We start from the raw sequence: 20,861 nt of genomic DNA, 5'->3' as shown, positions 1-20,861 counted from the left end.
GGTCACAGTTCTGAGGGGCGGTCCTGGGGCGAGGAGGAATGCTGGCGTGGTGGAGCTTGTTGTAGTGGTGGAGAGAAAAGACCTCACCCCTTATCATACCACCTTAGAAGAACTGAAAATTTACAGGTCCCTAGAAGTACCTCTGAAAACAGCTGTACAAACCCCCGAAGCTTGAGACAGTACACTCTTCACGTTGGAAGCAGACTTTTACCTTAACAAAGTGTTTAAAACTCAAGTAACTGGCCGGGATCATGAGTAAGCAGTACAAAAAGAGTCAGACTATATTATCTTACTTTGGTGACAAAGAAGATCAAAACATAAAACCAGAAGAAGACAACAAAGCCAAAGCTCCTACATCCAAAGCCTCCAAGAAAAATATGAATCAGTCCCAGGCCTTGGAAGAGCTCAAAAGGGCCTTTGAGAAGCAAGTAAGAGAAGTAGAGGAAAAACTGAGAGTGATGCAAGAAAATCATGAAAAACAAGTCAACAGCTTGCTAAAGGAGACCCAAAAAAATATTGAAGAAAATAACACCTTAAAAAATAGCCTAACCCAAATGGCAAAAGAGGTCCAAAAAGCCAATGAGGAGAAGAATGCTCTGAAAAACAAAATTGGCCAAATGGAAAAGGAAGTCCAAAAGCTTACTGAAGTAAATACTTCCTTAAAAATTAGAACAGAGCAATTGGAAGCTACTGACTTTATGAGAAATCAAGACACTGTAAAACAAATCCAAAAGAACAAAAAATTATAAAACAATGTGAAATATCTCATTGGAAAAACAACTGACCTGGAAAATAGAGCCAGGAGAGAGAATTTAAAAATTACTGGCCTATCTGAAAGCCCTGATCAAAAAAAGAACCTAGACATCATCTTTCAAGAAACTATCAAGGAAAACTGTCCTGATATTTTAGAACCAGAGGGCAAAATAGGAAAAAATCCACCAATCTCCTCCTGAAAGAGATCCCCAAAGGAAAACTCCTAGGAATATTGTAGCCAAATTCCAGAGTTCCCAGGTCAAGGAGAAAATATTACAAGCAGCCAGAAAGAAACAATTCAAGTATTGTGGAAACACAATCAGGATAACACAAGATTTAGCTGCTTCTACATTAAGGGACAGCAGGGCATGGAATATAATACTCCGGAGGGCAAAGGAGACAGGATTACAACCAAGAATCACCTACCCAGCAAAACTGAGTATAAATTCTTCAGAGGAAAAAATGGTCATTCAGTGAAATAGAGGACTTTCAAGCATTCCTGATGAAAAGACCAGAGTTGAATATAAAATTTGATTTTCAAATACAAGACTCGAGTGGAACATGAAGAGGTAAACAGGAAAGAGAAAATCATAAGAGACTTACTAAGGTTTAACTGTTTACATTCCTGCATGGAAAGATGATATTTGTAACTCAAGAGACCTTTGTCAGTATTAGGGTAGTTGGAAGGGAAAAAATTATATGTGCGTATATATTGATATAGACAGACAGATAGAGGACACAGTGTGAGTTGAAAATGAAGGGGTCATATCTGGAGAATAAGATTAAGGGGTGAGAGAGGAATATACTAGGAGAAGGAGAAAGGGAGAGGTAGAACGGGGTAAATTTATCCCACAAAAAAAAAAAAAACAGAAAAGAAAAGGCTCTTAGAGTGGAGGGGAAACGGGGGAAGGTGAGAGGGAATGAGTGAATCTTATTCTCATAGGCTTTGACTTAAGGAGGGAATAACATACACACTCAATTGGGTGTGGAAATCTGTCTTACCCTACAGGGAAATAGGGGGGAAGGGGACAAGAGAGTAGGGGTATGATAGAGAGGAGGGCAGATTGGGAAAGGGAGTAATCAGAACCAAATACTTCTGAGGAGGGACAGGGTCAAAAGAAAGAATAAAATAAATGGGTGGGCAGGATAGAATTAAAGGAAATAGAGTTAGTTTTTCACAGCATGTCTACTATGGAAGTGTTTTGCCTAACTTCACATATATAACCTATATTTAGTTGCCTGCCTTATCAATGAGGGTGGGTGGAGAGGGAGGAAAGGAGAAAATCTGGAACCCAAAGTTTTAAAAAAACACGTTTAAAAAAAAAAAAGTTTTCACATGCAACTGGGAAATAAGAAATACAGGAAATGGGGTATAGAAATCCATCCTGCCCTACAGGAAAATTGAAGGGGAAGGGGATAAGAGAAGAGGGGGAGAGATAAAAGGGAAGGCAGACTAGGGGAAGGGGTATTTAGAATGCATGCCATCTTGGGGTGGGGGGAGGGGCGAGATGGGGTGAAAATCTGGAACTCAAAATCTTGTGGAAGTAAATGTTGAAAACAAAAAATAAATAAATAAATAAAAATTACCATTAAAAAAAAAGAATACTAATCATTCTCCAATTGATAAATGGCCAAAGGACATGAACAGGCTTTTTCAGATAAAGAAATTAAAACTATCTATAGTCATATGAAAAAATACTCTATGTCACTATTGATTAGAGAAATGCAAACTAAAACAACTCTGAGGTACCACCTTGCACCTATCAGATTGACTAACATGACAAAAAAGGAAAAGGATAAATGTTGGAGAAGACGTGGGAAAATTGGAACATTAATGCATTGTTGGTGGAGTTGTGAACTAATCCAAACATTCTGGAGAACAATTTGGAACTATGCCCAAAAGACCATAAAATTGTGCATTCCCTTTGATCCAGCAATAGCACCACTAGGTCTATATCCCAAAGAGATCATAAAAAGGGAAAAGGACCCCACATGTAAAAAAATATTTATAGCACCTCTTTTTGTGGTGGCAAAGAACTGGAAATTGAGGGGTGGCCCATCAAGTGGGGAATAGCAGAACAAGTTGTGTTGTATGAATGTAATGGAATACTATTGTTCCATAAGAAATGATGAGCAGGATACTCTCAGAAAAACCTTGAAAGACTTGCATCAACTGATGCTGAGTGAAGCGAGCAGAACCAGGAGAACATTGTACACAGTACCAGCAACATTGTGTGATGACCAACTTTGATATACTTAGCTCTTCTCAGCAACGCAATGATCTAAGACAATTCCAAAAGACTCATGATGGGGAAAATGTTCTCCATATCTCCGGAAAGAACTATGGAGTCTGAAGGCAGATCAAAGCATACTATTTTCTCTGTTTTTTTTTCTTTCTCGTGGCTTTTCCCTTTTGTTCTGATTCTTCTTTCACAACATGACTAATGTGGAAACATTTTTAATATTGTTGTACACGTATAGCCTGTATCAGATTGCTCGCTGTCTTGGGGAGAAGGGAGGGAAAGAAAGGAGGAGAGAAAATTTGGAACTCAAAAATCTTATAAAAGTGAATGTTGAAAACTAGAAAGAAATAAATGAATAACTTTTTTAAAAATTAAAAAAGAAATAAAAAGAAGAGATTTAAAACCAGATATTAGTTCAAAGATGTAGAGACGAAAGGGATCTTACAGGTCATCGAATCCAATGGTGCCAAACTCAAATAGAAAAAGGAGCCACTAAACCATAATATACAGGGATCCCTGTGGGTTTCGTTGACTTGAGGGGAAAAAAAACCCACACATTAATATTATCTATGTTTTATTCTATTTTTATCTTTTTTGTTAAATGCTTCCCAATGACTAAAATGTACTGCACTCAGGAGTGTAGTGGGTCATGGCCTTGTGTTTGACACTTTTGATCTATTCCATACTCCTCATGGTTCAGATAAGGAAGATGAGGGCCAGAGGGGTAAAGTGGTCTTAAGGTCTCTTCCAACTCAAAAATCTGGGATCCCGGGATCCAGAATAATTTTAAATTCAAAAACCATATATTACATGCCAAGGTGTGCTGCTATGTGCCAGGAGATCAAAGGTGAAAAATGATGCAGTCTCATCCCTTGACTGGGGGACAAGGAGAGTATTACATCACAGAGGAGGTAATTGTTTAGACAAAATACTGTAAGAAAATCTGAAGAGGTAGAGATCACCTCCTACCCCAGGAGTGGTGGGGGAGGGAGGGGAAAGAAGAAGGTGAAGAGTTGATGAAAATGAGAAGAAGCTGCACGGAAGGGGTAGGGGGCATCTATATTATTAAGAAAGGTCTTGAAGAAAGAGTAGTTGGGAAACATCTTAATATAATGCAAAGAGCACTGGTCCTTTCATCAAGAAGACATGGGTTTAAATGCTACCTCTGATGACTTTCTGTGACCTTGGGCATGTCATGTAACCTTTACAGACCTTAGTTTCCACATCTGTAAAATAAAGGGGTTATACTAAATCCCAGGGCAGCTAGATGGCGGCTCAGCGGATAGAGCACTGGGCTTGGAATCAGGATGATTCCATCTTCCTGAGTTCAAATCTGCCCTCAGACACTTAGTTAACTATGTGTGACCCTGGGCAAGTCACTTAACCTTGTTTGCCTCAATTTCCTCATCTGTAAAACGAGCTGGAGAAGGAAATGGCAAACCACTCCAGTATCTTTGCCAAGAAATACCCAAAATGGAGTCACGAAGAGCTGGACATGACTGAAATGACCCAACAACATACTAAGCACCCCTGAGGTCTCTCTTCTTCCAGTTCTAAATCTGTGACCCTTTGAAACACCTCTAAAAAGTTAAGGAAGAAGTATGTTCTAGGCATGGGGTACAGCCTGTACAAACACAAAGCAGTGGGACAGGACCAGACTGAGACTAACGAATCAGCTCGGCCTGGGTACGCAGAATGTGGGAATGAGGAGCAAGGTGAAAGAAGGCTAAAAAGGTGGGTGGAAGACAGACTGTGAAGGACATTAAATGCAAATCTAAGCTATTCTCATTTTATCCTATAGGCAATAGGGAGTTTATAAGGCTTTTGAGTAAGAAAGTGACACAGTAAAACTATATTAGATTTTAAAATAGAAATTGGAATAAAATATAATAAATCAAAATTTCAAAACTAAGAATATACCTCCCCCCCAACATAGCAGCAGGACCTCAAAGAACTCACAGGATTGAATTAACATTTAAAAAAAGAGCCTAGAAAGCTTAGTTGATAGAATCAAGTTCACCACATCACTACTATTTTATTAAAAACAACCACCACTGCTACCACCACAAGGATTACATTCGTGTTGCATGAAGTGTCCCAGATCACTGCCCCTCAGTGCTGGTCTATTTACTCCCTCATTTTATGGTGTACCAGGTTGAAATTTTCTAAGCCTTCTCTCCCCTACTATACTTCCTCCCCACCCCAGACCATCCTTGCGCTTCGTCTTTTCAGCTCCTTCCTCCTTGTCTTCCTCATTAGAATGTAAGCTCCTTGAGGCCAGGGAATGTTTGTCTTTTTGGTTTGTATCTGTATCCCGGCACTTAGTTTAGTGCCTGGCACATAGTAAACACTCAATAAAAGCTTGTCTGTTTGCTTGCTTTCTTCCTTCCTTCCTCGGGAACCACCAAAATGTGAACACATGCTTTGCAAAATTCACAGAATCTATTTCCGTAAGGAAGAGAAGAACCTGTTCCTGGTTGAAGAGATGCCAGCCTAAGCCTCACCCAGAAAGCCTCTTTACTCACCATCTTTAGCACCATCCTGAGCACCATCCTGCTTGCCCTGTTCATCTTCCCTAACGATGAGTTCGTCCCTCTCTGGCTCATCAGCTTCATGATTTTCCTGGCTGACCAGAAGACCACCTGGCCCCTTCTGGATCTGGACAGATCCTCCAAGTTCAGCACTCTCTTTTTCTTTGCCTTTTTTGTTAGAGTTCTGCTCTCTGACCGGCTCTGGAGGCAGAAGCTCACCTCCCTGGTTCTCCCGCTGAGCCTGTTCTTGGCTTGGAGTCAAGATGTCACTGGTCTCCTCTGCAGGAAGAACACAGTTTGCTTGAAAGACAAATGATCAGAAATGCTCAATAGACAAATCCTACCTCCTTCAACCTGGACAGCCTTCCCAGGAGGCTCAGAGTGAAGAACTCTTTACACCATAAAGTTTGTCCTTTCCACAAATGGCCAGAGGTGCATAAAAAGGGAGATAAGTCACACACTTTTTTGGACCTGGGATTTTTCCACTGTTACTTTTGGAGAACTGTTTGGTCTTGTGGTCACCCCACAAGTGAAGCCAGGGATGACCATTTAGCTAGTTTTGTGTTTTGTTCTTTTTTTTCCAGTCCTTTATGACAGAGAAAATATATATGGGAACTACCAGAGAATCCATCAATTCTAGGGAATAGATTGGCCACATTCATTTTTATCTAATGGCCCCGTTACTCTTCTTTAACAACTTAAAAAATGTTGTTGATACCTTTTTTTTTTAATCACTCTCATTTCTGAATGTATCCTTCTCTCATCCCCTACAGAATGAACCATCCTTTGGAACAAACAATTAAAAAAATAAAAAAGGTTGGGATGAGGAGGGGAGAGGAAGTAGCCCGGCAAAACTAACCAATACATGAAGGGAGTCTGAGAGTATACATAATGTTCAACATCCATAGTCTCCTATGTCTGCAAAGAAAGGAGGGAAGTAATTTTCTCAACTCTCCTCTCTATCCACATTTGGTTATTATAATTTCATCATGTTCAATTTCATTTTTTATTCTTTCTACCTACACTGTTGTAGTCATTATGCATACTACACACCTGGTTCTGCTTACTTTACTCTAGATCAATTCATATAAATCTTCTTATGTTTCTAGGAATTCTTCAGATCCATTGTTTTGTCAGAGTACGATACTCTTCTATAATAGCCATGGACCTAATCAATGTGGCCCCATTAATCTCTGAGACCTTAACATTATGGAACTCATCCATCTTCTAACAAGATTTATGCCCAAGCTGATCTTCATTCATATTTGTGACCTAATAAAGACAAAATCTGCTCCTAATCCATCTAAGACAACTGTTCCAAGAATAAGTTGCCCTTTTTCACTGCTGCCTTATGGCAAGAGATGACAAAACAAAATGGAAGCAACCCTGTAAACCATGAAGACGTGAGCCCACACCATAGAACTATGCTCTACTTTCTTTCCACTTGGTTACTGGGGACTTATGTTTGTTTTTAACTGAACAGGGTCAGGAGAGATCTAATTCATTAGATTCAATTTACCTCCTTTTTCTTCTTGTCTCATCATACTTGGGGTCTTCTCAGAAGGAGAGATGGGTCCCTCAGGAACTATATTTCCTTTCTCCTGCTGCACTCCTACCTCCTTCCGTTCTGATTCACGTTGCTTGGGCTCTGGCTGATTGATAGCAGTTTGCTAAAACACCCACAGTCACATAAATTGCATTTATTAATAAGCATTTATTAAACTCCTATTGCATACCAGGTACTATGCCTGAGATGCTTAAGGATGCAAAGACAGAATTAAACAATCCCTACCCTCAAGGAATGTATAATCTATTGGGGAAAACAGCATGTATACACGTAAGCAAAAACAAAAGATATAAAAAGTAAACACAAGGCACTTCTGGTGCGGAGGACCCAGCAGCTAGTTCTCCATCCTCTGAATTTTCAAAAAAAAACTATAGAAAAGATTCATGCTTTTGGGAAGGACTGAATAACATTTAAGGTCACTTTCAACCCTAATTTCTAAGGGTCTATCACATGTCAAATTTAATATAAAACTGTACAGGAACAACAGCAGGAGTCATCAGCAATCAGGAACAACAAAGTCTTTCAGAAACAGAAGAAAGACTAGCCTGAATTCTGATTCAAAGAACCAGATGATATTAACTTGTGAGTCACATAAGATAGGGGGCTTGTAAACCAGCTATCTAAATAGGCATAATTTATATAACAAAAACCCCTTCTCATTTGAAAAATGGTCAACATATTTAAAAAACTATTCACACAACAAAAATTCCAACAGCACAAAAGAACTATGACACTATCTTGGTTATTATAGGATCTGATTTCTGTCAGAACTGACCAATCCATCTGGTCTTTTTGTTCTTGTTTCTAAAGACCAATGTGCCTTCCCAAAGGGTGAAAAATGAGTTAAGGAAGAAATATTTTCTAATCATTCACAAATCACTACTTACCCTGAATAAGTAAATGGTTTCCAAAATGAGATAACATCAAGGTAGAATATGTTTTGGGGCCAGAAACATGAAGAGAATAGCAACTGAATATAGTCGCATAGTATGGTGGAAGGAGCTCTGATTCTAGATTTGGAAGACATGGAGTCAAATATCACCTTTGACTCTCACTACCTAAGGGCAGCTCACTTTACCTCCCTAGGTGGGCCTCAATTTCCCATTCTATAAAATGAAAGAGTTGGATAGATGGCTTCTGAGGTCCCCCCAGCTCTATTTCTATGAACCTATGAAATCACAGTAGAAGGAAAATCTAATTATACTAGAAACTTGGAAACATTCTGCGCTAGAAAAAACTCAGGTCACTCCAGGTTTAGGTTTGATGGCATTTGGATTTGATGGAAGGATTACCCAATGTAAATTATTTTTTAAAGTTTTAGACGATTCTATTTATTGCTAAATACCATCCATCCAAATCCAGGGAGCTCTTTCCACCTCACCATGCTGCAAACATAATAATGCATCTGTCAAGTGACAGAAACTAGAAAAGGGGTGGGTTTCCTTGATCTAGTGCCCAAGGTAGCAAGTTATCCAGAATAGGCCAGAGCTAGTTTGGAATCTGCCAATGATTCTGGAAAGGGCAGGGACAGGGCTACTGTAGTTAACAGGGAAGCAGAGAAATGAAAGAAAAAAGGAAGAAAATGCCAAGAGTAAGTACTGATCAAAATCATGACAGAAGAAGTACTGACTCACCAGATTGTTCAGAATATTTTTTTCACTGAGATTTCTGGATGCTATGGCTTCACTCCCTTTTTTAGTGATTTCTTCTATCCTCTCTTCACACTGTTCCTTCAACTCTTTCATTTGGTTGATGCACTGATTCCTTTAGGGGGGAAAAGGCCAAAAGAAAAGTACAAAAAAAAAAAAAACCACAACCGTGTCATTAAGGAATAATATCAGATGAGCTTATGTACTTCTCTATTACAACTATGAAATCCACCTCAAAAACATACCACTAATCCAAGATGGCATGACAGCAACCTGGGAGGCAGGTTACTTCTCACAGGGGTCACAAAAAAATAAATACAGAGAAGAGAAATGTCTGAAACACACACACAAAACCCAAGTAAAAATGAGCACACACACAAAAAAAGAGAGAAAAGTGCACCAAAACAGTTAAAAATGCTAAAGGACAACTAAATAAGCTAAAAAACGAAAACCAACAAAAATAGAAAAAGAAACTATACAAGATGTGCCAAGATATGTCCTCAAATGGATAAGGAACATACTCTAAGAAGCTGAGCAAGAATTGACACTAATAAAACAATCCTAAGTCCAGTAAGAGGTAAATGAAAATGAAAAAAATTACCAAACAGAATTTCACACAATGCAGAAAAGGCAGAAATAGGGAGGGGCTCAAAAGAAAAAACACACACACTGATAGCCAAATTATCCAAATTATTGGAAAATACATAGACTCAAGTAACAGATTTGAACTGTGATGCAGCAATTTCAGAATACTCATATCCCCGGAATTTTAGAAAAACAAAAGAACTTGAATGTTACATTATAGGAAATCAAGTAAAATGTCACAAAAGTGGCCAAACAACAACCCAGTGAAGTATAAATAAAAATAATAGATAGGATGTAGAAAATGAAGAACCCAAGATTTATCATACCTAGATTCTTCATAGCAACATAACTGCAAAAGGGTACAGTGATTTGGATGGAGTTGCAGGAGCATGAGAAGAAAGACCTCCAGCTCTGTTCTATTGCTTCAATACTGTTAAGCAAAGCACTAGGATAATCTGCATGGCCCTGGCACTGGCTGCTAGGGACAGGATGGAAGTGGAAGGGAATATATGCATCCAAACTCAAATATCTAGTGAGCCTGGGGCAGCTCCAGATGAATAGAGAAGGAAGGAGGAAAGAAGGAAAGAAAGGAGGAAGCAGAGAGAAAGGAAGAAAGAGAAAACTGACTTAACTTGAGAGACTCTTACTATGCTGGCTAGGGGCAGCTATGACCGACTCACAAAAAAGCTGAAGCAGACCTAAGACTACAGACTAGGTAACCAAAGAGTTATAAGAGACTCCTTGGATGGGAAGATCTGCCTCACAGAGATAGTTCTGTGAAGATACAACAGATACCAGAAGCAGCTGAGCAGAGAAACAATATTATCAACTGATGGTAGGAACAGTGAAGGAAGCAACCCAGCTAAGCATCAAGCGGCAGTTGTGTGGTTTATCCTTCAGTCTCAAAGAGAACTATGACATCAAGAAGATGATGCCATGACTTGCAAGTGAAATGGATTTAAGTGAGGGAGGATCTGTGCAAAGTCACCAGCCTCACTTTCTCCTCTGGAGCCATCTGGATAGATATAGGGCCAGATATAGATGAGGACAACTGGAGATGGCCACAAGTAGCAGTTATAAAATCAAAGAGATGTGTCAAAAGAGTAAAACATGGAACACAAGTCATCCAAGGCTAGAGGTATTATCTCTTCTACTAGCAGCATGGGAATCTATGGTAGAATGTGTCCTCGTGTGTATGAAGGAATTTTTCTTTATTATTTATCTTACTATTGTATTGGGTTTTTTTATTTGTTTGTTTTGCTTTTTGGTGAAGCAATCAGGGTTAAGTGACTTGCCCAGGGTCACACAGCTAGTAAGTGTCAAGTGTCTCAGGCCAGATTTGAACTCAGGTCCTCCTGACTCCAAGACCAGAGCTCTATCCACTGTACCATCTAGCTGACCTGACTCTTCTGTTTCATTAAAAATATTTTACTCATTTTACATGTTAAATCTGGTTTGGTCTATGACAGAATACACTGGATGGAGGCTGAAACTACCTTAAACCTAGGTGTAGCTTTTCTGAGTCCAGAACTATATAACAGTAAGGGAAGAAAAAAATGCAAGCTTCAACAAAGTGTAAATCACTTACCAAGAAAAAGTGATCAAGATCACAGTAGATTTCTCAAGGCAAGAGAATCACAAAAATTGAAATAAGAAGTTTCCAAAACTAATAAGCATAAGCCAAGAACCCAGAATTATCTGTCAAAACTCAGTATGCTTTAACGAAGGCAGGAGAATGAGAACGAGAAGGGGGAAAAGGGAAAAGAGACAGAAAACAAAGTCAAAGATTGTAAAACTTCAGATCGACCTAAATAAGAAAAAAAATTTTTTGTTTGTTTATTTGCTTAATTCAGCTTTGTGAAATAATAAGGCTTGTGTAAATTTGTATCTTTTTTCTTGTATGTTTACAAAAATTATTTGTTTTTGTTAATTGTTACTAAATTTATAATTTAAATAAATTTTTCTTTAACACACTTAGGTTTTTCTCTCTTGCCTGCAGACACCTTTGTATAATGATAACTCTTAACGTAGGTGTTAAGTATAGGTGTTTGAAACTATTAAATGATGTTATTAAGTATGTAACTATTTCATAGGATAAAAATTCATTATGTTCTAAAATAAGGCAAACCTAATTACCCAGAACACCGAGTTTTTAGATCAGAGATCTGGTTCTGTCTGAGTTATTGATTAGCTACGTGACCTTGGGAAATAATTTATCTGTGTCTGTTCTCCATGTTGTATTAATACAAAATGCCTTCCTTTCCCAATTTCCTCATCACTCCCCCTGCCAAAACGAAACAAAACAAAACAATGGTATATCTTTCTGCAGTCTAGCTATGCTATAACCAAACAAGCTGACAAGACCACGCTGTCCTGTGACTTTTCAAAAAATGCTTCTGAATTTCCAACAGTAATTGTGCTTGCATTCGATAAATACACTTACAGATCATAGGAGAATTTCCTCTCCAGGTTGCTCTGGTTCTTCTGAAACTGAAGTATGTCCTGTTGGAGCTTGCCATAGTTCTTCTGCAAGTCTTGCAAATGTTCTGTGCCAAGAATCAAGAGCAGCGATGACTAAAAGATCACAGGTCCCAGGGAACAAACACACACAAAAAGGCAAAAGAGAAGGAAAAAAAGCAGTATTCCAACAGCAAGGTACAAATGTGGGAGATGAAGAGGAGGGGGAAATAGTAAGCAAAAGCAAAAGAAGGCAAGTGAGATGATAGTCCCACTTCCTGCCCACCCCGGCCATCTCTATTTGTCACATTTAATCACTGAATTCCTAAGGGTTCTTGCTTTTGGAGGATGGAATCCGGCACCTACTTTTTATTTATTCAGGTCAACTTTCAGAAAGATCTGAGTTGTTTTCTGAATACCTTTGCCTGCCCTTCTACTCCTGCCAAGGCAAAAGCGCACGAGGAAACTTCATAGGCAAAGCAGCCACATAGGATGGAGAAAGTGAGATTGTCCCCAAGAACCTGAATCCCACACTCCCTTCCCACTCCAGGCTGAACTCCTCCTCCATGTACTCCTTAAATGGATTTGAGGCAGATAGGCTAGGTAGGACAGCAGGTAAAACACTGGACTCGGAGTTAAGAAGAGCCAAGTTTGAATCACCCCCTCAGACACTGAGGAGCTATAGGGCCCTGGGCAAGTCATTTAACCACTTTGTTTCCTCATCTGTAAAATGGGGATGATATCAGCACCTACCCTCCCAAAGATAACATATGTAAACCTTTGCAAATCTTGAAAGAGTTTTAGGAATGCCAGTAATTGTTTTTGTTGTTCTCATCTTATTATTATTGTGCCAAATAAGCAACAATCTCCACAAAGAGGGCTACCATCAGTTACTGACCTATACTCCGTTAGTTATTCTCCTGCTTATTTATATATCCAAATATTCTCATATAAACTACTCTTATTTAAATGGTTAAATAAATCAAAGAAATGTATTAAAAAGCAGGTGAGTATTTAAATAAATAAATATTCTCCTTTTACTAATTTAAATTGACCCCGACATAGTGATGTCGTTTTGGTCCTCTTAGAGCACAAAGGACAGCTACCAACCAACTTATTTAAATCCAAGCTTTCCTCTGATTCTGGGATAGCAATCATTCACCCAGCAATCTTATGTAGAAGCTGACATGTTTCCTTTAAAGAAACTGATCACCTCCCGCCCCCTCACCACCCCATTCTCTTGAAGCTTTGCTTGTAACAGAAAAGAAGCCACACTGCTCCATGGGAAAAATAGGAGGGGGCAAGATACCAGCATAAGGAGAATGACATGAGAGGCAGGGGGCTGGAGTTAGAGTCAGAAGGACCTGAATTGTGCCAGTTGGCAAGTCACATGACTCCTCTGGCCTCAGTTTCCCCATCTGTAATGAGGGAGCTGGGCTTTATGACCCTTAAAAGACCCTACAAGCTCTAAATCTATGATCCTATCTAGCTTATGTCTCCATATGCAAGGCACTGTGATGATCTTGGTGAATACAAAGACGGAATAAAGAATGATGTAGTACAGAGTCCTGCACTCCAGACTGAACACAGGGCTATAAAATGTTGTTAGAGCTGGAAGGGATCCTTGAGATCAACTGGTCCAACATCCTCAATTTATAGATGAGAGAATTAAAGCCTAGAGCAATGAACTGACTTGTCCCAGGGCACACAGATAATTAAGGGAAGAGCTGGGACAAAAAACCAGGTCTTCTGGGTCTCCTTCCAACATGCTTTCCACCATACTACTACACAACCTCACAATTTCCCCATGACTTCTCCACTCTCAGCTACCTAAAGTTCTTAGGATTCTTACAAGTGTGACCCAGGCAGATCCCTACAACTCTGTTCTCTGTTTCTTCTTCTACAAAACGGAGACTTTAGACTGCTTGATCTAGAATCAAAGAACCAGGGGTCAAACCCTTATGTTCTATGCTTTCTACCCACATGACCTTCAGCAAATCACTTGATCACCTTCAGCCTCAGTTTTCTCATCTATAAAATTAGGGACTTAAACTACATGACCTCTTGAGATCCCTTTTAGTTCCAGAATCATGATCCCAAAATCTTCTAAGGTCACTTCCAGCTCAAATGAAGAGCACCCAATGGCAAAAATTCCATATAGCAATTATAAGGCCTTTGATGCATTTACTTCCTTATAATTACATCAAGAGCCATGAGAAAAACTAATTACAAATAGCAGAATTTAATTAAAGCAACAAAGACATGGGCCTACAAGAACAAGAGCTCTTATTGAATAAAAACGGGGACAATTTGTGTTCAGGATATTCTACTTAAACGGTGAGTAAAAAACAGAAAGATCCATAATCAGGATTTCGAGCTGAAAGGATATTTAGAAGCCACTATCCAACATCTTTTAACTACATCAATAAGGAAAATAAGTCACAGAGGGCTTAAGTGACTTGTTCAAGGTCACACAGTTAGTAAGTGAAAGGGAGATCATTTGTTTTTTTCTATCATTAATTCATAAAAATAAACACAATACTTACAGTGACCATATTTTCCAAATCTAAAATCAGGTTATCTTGCTGCTATAAATGTACAAGCATTTATATTAGCTCAGACTAGTACAAATAATATTTTATTTTATTGAATAGAAACATTGCAGCCAAATTATCACCACTGGCACACCTCCCTTCATATTATGGGCTGGTCATGTCTCTTCAACTTAGGATACTCTTAATTCTAAATTTTTTGTCAATAAGATTCATAGATTCAGACCTTAAAGGGCCTTAGAGGCCATCTTGTCCAACCCTTCTTTCTACAGATGATAAAACTGAGGCCCAGAGAGTTTTAAGTGATTTGCCAAAGGTCAACAACTAAATAAACAACTAACAATTTGAACCATATATTTTCATCGTGATGCTAACTGATTGGATTCATCTCAGTTTCTACTGACTAAAATATTAGAATTTCCAATGCATCCAGATGATTTCTGGAGACAAAAGAACAAAACTTTTTTTTAAATTTTTAATTGTGAATTTAAATATCAAATAAAATGGGCATTTCCACATAACATAGTAGAACAAAAAAAGTATGTGATACTACAAATCTCTTTGATGGGCACATTGCTTTTCTTTTTAAGTATATATTAAATTCAACTGGGACAGAATATTTTAAATGAGAATGTCCCCCCCCAAAAATCCAAGCCTTATGGCGAAACTCCCAAAAAAATCACAAGAGGAAAGGCTGGTCTTTGATGGACACCCTTCAGGCAAATGTAGAAGAAATAAATACCTTTCAGATTCCTGATGAGTTTCTCACTTTCGGTGATGTTATTTACTAAAAGTGCCTGAAAAGAAGATAAAACCAACATGAAAATTCTCCCCCACAGTAACTTTTTAAGGAAAAGAACACATTGAACAGAAAAGGAGAAGACATTCATCTGTACCAGTAATACCAAAATCATACACAAAGCAGCTGTCACCAGTACTAGGCTCACATTCAAGTAGAGACCTAATAAAATGATGGCAGTATCTGCAGAAAGGGGAAAGGTGGGGAGAGGGGAAAAGGAGAAGGCATTTCAGGAACCACTTTCCACCTGTCATTCTTGTAACCTGAGAAAAGGGTAAATAGATTTTTTGCTCCCTGTCATTCAAGCTCAAAGCACCCACACATAAAACACACACACACCCCCATTCACAAATAAAAGCATAAGTTACATTTGTCTGCTGTAGTATTATATCCTCGGCAGCTGGTATACAGACGAGCCGGGATTACTCAATAACCAAAGAGGGGCAAGAATCCAGCAGTCCAACAGTCCTGAGTTTCAGCCCAACCCTACACTTCTATGGCCCCTGAGCCAAGTGAGGACTGTGTGCTCTGTGCACCCCACTCTATAAATTCCAAACTACAGGAAGAAATAAAGGGAAGAAGAATAGATTAATAATTCCACCAAATGGATCCTCTCAACTGGTCCATGTAAACATTAGAACCTTTACTTCCAGGAAACACACAAATAATACTTATTATTTCAATATTCCAAGAAATACTCATCAGCATTAGGTACTTTCTGTACTAATGGAGATCAAAGTTCCTCCACGTGGAAGGATGGTTTAATAAGTGCAGAAACATCATCACATAGCCAGCAAAGGTCCACAGAGGCAAAGCTATGGTTTTTCTGATAGCAATGTATGGCTGTGAGAGTTGGATTATAAGGTAAGCTGAGCACTGCAGAACTGAGGCTAATTGTGGTGCTAGAGAAAACTTTGGAGGGTTCCTTGGACAGCAAGGAGGTCAAATCAGTCAATACTTACAGAAATTAATTCAGGCTATTCATCAGAAGGTCAAATACTGAAGCTGAAGTTTAGATATTTTGGCCACATGATGAGAAGATGGGGCTCATTGGAAAAGATCTTGATATTGGGGAAGATTGAAGGCAAAAGGAAAAGCGGAGGGCACAGGATGAGATGGGTGGACAGTGTCATGGAAACAATGAACATGAACTTGGACAGACTTTGAGAGAAAGTGGAGGACAGAAGGCCCTGGCATGCTATGGTCCATGGGGTCATGAAGAGTCAGATGTAACTAAATGGCTAAACAACAACAATATTAATTTTCGCATCAGTTACTGCAAATTTCTTTCCCTTCCATGGATAACTTTCCAACTCTCCATCTTTTGCATATGCTTTTCCATGTATATGTTGTCTCCCTCTATAAAATGTAATCTTCCAGAGGGCAGGAATTTATGTCTTTGTATCCTCAACACCTAGCAGAGTGTTCGGCACATAGTAAGCACTTCAAAGACTCAGATTTGGAAGCAGGGTTGTGCTGAATAAGTCAATTGTTAAAACTGCGGCACGAGCATTTACATTTCCTAAATCAGCAAATGCTATAAATCAGGGCTTGATTTGCTGTTTCTCTTGACTTTGCTCATCATTTGATTGTTGTTTATTTTTTGCTTGATGGTCTAGAAACTTAAGAAAGTGATAGAGAAAATATTATTAATGTAGATTAAATTTAAAAATATGTCTGCCATCACACCCCTGTCTAAATGTGATCTTAGAGGTTACCTAGTCCAGCTACCCCATTTTACATATGAGCATACTGAGGCCAAGAAAAATGAAATGACTTGTCAAATGTCATACAATTAGTGAGATTTTGGGGTAAGATTTGAACTCCAGTCTTCCTGATTGCATACCCAGCCCTCTATGTCACCTAGCTACCTTTCTACTAATGATATAAGCTCTTTCAACACTGGGGCTTTTACTTTTGTCTTTGTACCCTTAATACCTAGAACAGAGCCTGGTACCATAGTAGGCCCTTAATAAAACTTTGCTGATTGACCGATTTCCTATCTCCATGTAAGTAATATTGGTAGGGAACCTAAAAATTTAGTTGCCTCATCTGCAGAAGGAATTCAAACCCAGGTTCTTTGACCACAAATCCAGTGGACTCCATTCACTAAACCATGGTACCTACCATCAATTCATAGCTGACTGCTTGGTAGATTGGGAAGAGGACCCAAGCCAACCTGTGATTCTCAGTTCCCTCTTCTGGAAAATGACAATAATAATACAAGCACTACTTACCCTCACAGGGGTACTGCAAGAATCAATTGAGATAATATATACCATTAATTTGTAAATCATAAAATTCTTTTAGATGTATTAATTTTTTTTTAAAGAGATAAATAGGAGGTGGGAGAACAGAAGTGGGTTGGTTTCTACAGAATCCAAGACAATGACAAAAGTTGGTTTTAAGGAAACAGCAGCCCTTCAAACTCCCAGCATTCGTATAAAAGCACAAGGATATTTAAGGGTAAGAATGCAGTGAGGCAAAGGGAAATCAGAAATGAGGAGCAATGAAAAGGCCTTCTCATTTACTGGAGAGACTGACATTAACATTAAATTTATGTCCACAAGCATTTACTAAGCACTTACTGTGGACAATCACTATACAAACCACACACAAAGACAAAAGAATGGGGAAAAAATGCCCCCCCTCAGAAGTTTATAGTGGGGTCAGGTCACTTCTATGCCCTCAATCACCTTCAACCCTTACCCCTACCCCCACTCCATTTAAATGTATTAACTCCAAGAAATCTGTGATCTCATCAATTTGGGTAAAACTTCCAAAAACACAGATTGAAACTCATCCTTACCTGCCCATTCTGTGCAACACTTGTCCATGTCCTCATATAAATTCATTACACGAGGACCACTCAATGTATTAGATGCTTTCTTTAAATTCTTTTGATATAACAAGAACAACAACAAATCACAAAAGTTGTCCATCAAGTTATTTCTAGCTCTTCCTAGGTGGCCCACCCATCTTCTCTTCTGACCAATCAATTGATCAAAACACAGGCATTTATTAAGCACCTACTATGTGCCAGATCCTGGGGATATAAATATGAAAATGAGATATTTCCTGCTCTTAAGGAGCTTTTATCCTTCTGACAAGACACAATATATACACAGATAAATAAACACAAGACATACACAAAAGTGCTTTGGGAGGAGAGGCAGATAGACAGACAGAAAGCATTGAAGGCATGTGGGGCAGCCAGTGTAAAGGCTGCGGAATGTTATGCGCAGGGAACAACAAATAGGCCAGTTTGGTTGGAATATAGTTCATGAGGGAGAATAATATGTAACTGGCCTAGAAAGAGAAGCGGGAGCAATAGATTGAATGGTTTAAAAACCATTTTAAACAGAAGAGTCTACAGTTTATCCTAAAGTCAATGGGAGACACTAAATCTTCATGAGTACAGGAGTGACATGGCCAGATATGTGCTTTAGAAATGTCCATATGAAAATCTATCTTACCCTACAGGAAAATAAGGGGGGAAGGGGACAAGAGAGCAGGGGGTTGATAGTGGGGAGGGCAGATTGGGGGAGGGGATAATCAAAAGCAAACACTTCTGAGGGACAGGGTCAAAAGAGAGAATAGAATAAATGGGGGGTAGGATGGGATGAAGAGAAATATAATTAGTTTTTCACAAAAGAACTACTACGGAAGTGTTTTGCATGACTACACATCTATAACCTGTACCGAGATGCTTGCCTTTTCAATGAGGGTGGGTGGGGAGCAAGGAAGGGAGAAAATTTGTAACCCAAAGTTTTAAAAACACATGTTAAAAATAAAAAAATTCAAAATAAAAAAAAAGAAATATCCATATGAAAAGGACCTATATGTACAAAAATGTTGATAGCCTCTCTTTTCTGGGGGTAAAGAATTAGAAATTGAGGGGATGCCCATCAATTTGGGATGGCTGAACAAGTTGTGCTATGTGATTATGATGGAATACTATTGTACTACAAGAAATGATGAGTAGGCTGCTCTCAGAAGAACATGGAAAGACTTGAATGGGCTGATGCAAAGTGAAATGTACTGTGTACAAAGTAACAGCAATATTATAAGATGATCAGCTGTGAATGACTTAACTATTCCCAGCAACAAAGCAATCCAAGACAATTCTGAAGTACTTATGATGAAAAACGCTATCCATCCCCAGAGAAAGAACCAATAGTATAGGAATACTGATAGAAGCATAGCTTTTTTTTACTTACTTTCTTTTTCTGGAGTTTTCTTTTGTCTATGTTGTCTTTCACAACATGACTATTATGGATATGTTTTGCACAACTACATGTATAACCTGTATCGAACTGATCACCTCAATGAGGGGGATGGGAAGGGAAGGAAGGAGAGACTTTGGAATTCAAAGGTTTAAAAATAAATGTTAAAAATTATTTTTACATGTAACTGGGGAAAAATAAAATACTAAAAAAAAAAAAGTCTATTTGGTAGCTGTGGAGGCTAGATTAAAAAGAGGCAAGAATAAATTCGAACTTAATAGTCAAGGTGAGAATTAGTGAGGGCCTGGACTAAGGTGCTTACAGTATGTGAACAAAGAAGGGAATGAATGTGGGAACTGTTGAGGGGGTAGAAATCCTTAAGATGTTGGCAAGTGATTGGACATGGAATTTGAGTGAGAGTGAATAGTCAAAGACTGACTCCTAAGTTACAAACCTGGGTGACTAGAAGTCTGACTGTGCTCTTGATAGAAACAAGAAAGCTTAAGGCCGATGCTAATGAGTTCTACTGTGGACATATGCAACATACGATGTTCCATCTATGGAACATCCAGGTGGAGCTGTTCAGGAGGCAGCTGGAGATGTAGAACTAGAGATTAGGACTAGTTACAAAGATTTGGCGATCACGTGCATGACAATAAGAATTTAACCCCATGGGAACTGATGAGATCACTAAAAAAGCATGCAGAAAGAACAGAAGAGGGTATATAAAACAGAGACCTGGGATACGTATAAGGGGCAGTCCATGGATGACGATCCTGGAAAGGGGGCAGAGGAGAACTGGTGGGTCAAAGAGGAAGATCAGTGTCACAGAAACCTAGGAAGGAAAGAGTACTCAGAAAAAAGAAGGGAGTGACCAAAGAGTCAAATGCTGCAGAGGATAAGAAAGATAAAGACTGATTTGGAAAAAAAAAAAAAGCATTAGAGAGCATTGGTGACTGTAGACTACAGGGAATGATGGGAAAAGAAGTCAGATATTACAAAAAGTTGTTAAGGGAAAGGAATATGAGTAAGTGGAGGCAGTGAATGTAGACAGCTTTTTCTAGGAGTTGGACAACAGCTTTAAGAGATGGTAAGGTCAAGCGAAGGGTTTGTTCCTAATATATGTCATGGAGAATTTAAGAACAGGCATGTCTGAAGGCAGTTCTTTCCAGGGAAAGAGCCCAGATAAGGACAACCTGTAAGTTAGAGTGAAGGGTTGATTGAAGGGATAAGATCTTGGAGACAGGAAGGGAAGGGACGAAGGGCACACGGAGAGGCAGTGGTATTGGCAAGAAGAGCCACTCCATCCTGTAAGACCAAAGCAAAGGAATAAAGGATGGGGTATGATACCAAGGGGATTCCAAGTATGGAACTGGGGAGCAGAGAAACAATCTAGTCTCCAATTTTCAGTGAAAGATGAAGCAAAGGCCTCTGCTAAAAGGAAAATGGAGGTGGTGGTATAGGTGGCTTGAGAAGAAAAGGCTCAAACAACATGATAA

General features: G+C 38.9%; 1 protein-coding gene across 2 annotated transcripts in view; it reads right to left on the bottom strand.

Annotated features, from left to right (window-relative positions):
* LOC114026015 (Golgi membrane protein 1-like) overlaps positions 1-20,861 on the bottom strand; it is a 106,066-nt gene that overhangs the window by 16,980 nt on the left and 68,225 nt on the right. For both annotated transcript variants that reach the window (XM_027839590.1, XM_027839591.1), the window contains exons 4-8: positions 15,080-15,134; positions 11,772-11,874; positions 8,729-8,858; positions 7,047-7,197; positions 5,522-5,806 (exon numbers count right to left, since the gene is read on the bottom strand). In XM_027839590.1, coding sequence (XP_027695391.1) covers positions 5,522-5,806; positions 7,047-7,197; positions 8,729-8,858; positions 11,772-11,874; positions 15,080-15,134 — 724 coding nt within the window. The remainder of the gene's footprint in view (positions 1-5,521; positions 5,807-7,046; positions 7,198-8,728; positions 8,859-11,771; positions 11,875-15,079; positions 15,135-20,861) is intronic.

Source organism: Vombatus ursinus, unplaced genomic scaffold (genome assembly GCF_900497805.2).
Source record: "Vombatus ursinus unplaced genomic scaffold, bare-nosed wombat genome assembly UNPS02014832.1, whole genome shotgun sequence".
NCBI lineage: Eukaryota > Metazoa > Chordata > Mammalia > Diprotodontia > Vombatidae > Vombatus > Vombatus ursinus.
This window is presented reverse-complemented; position numbering and strand designations above follow the sequence as displayed.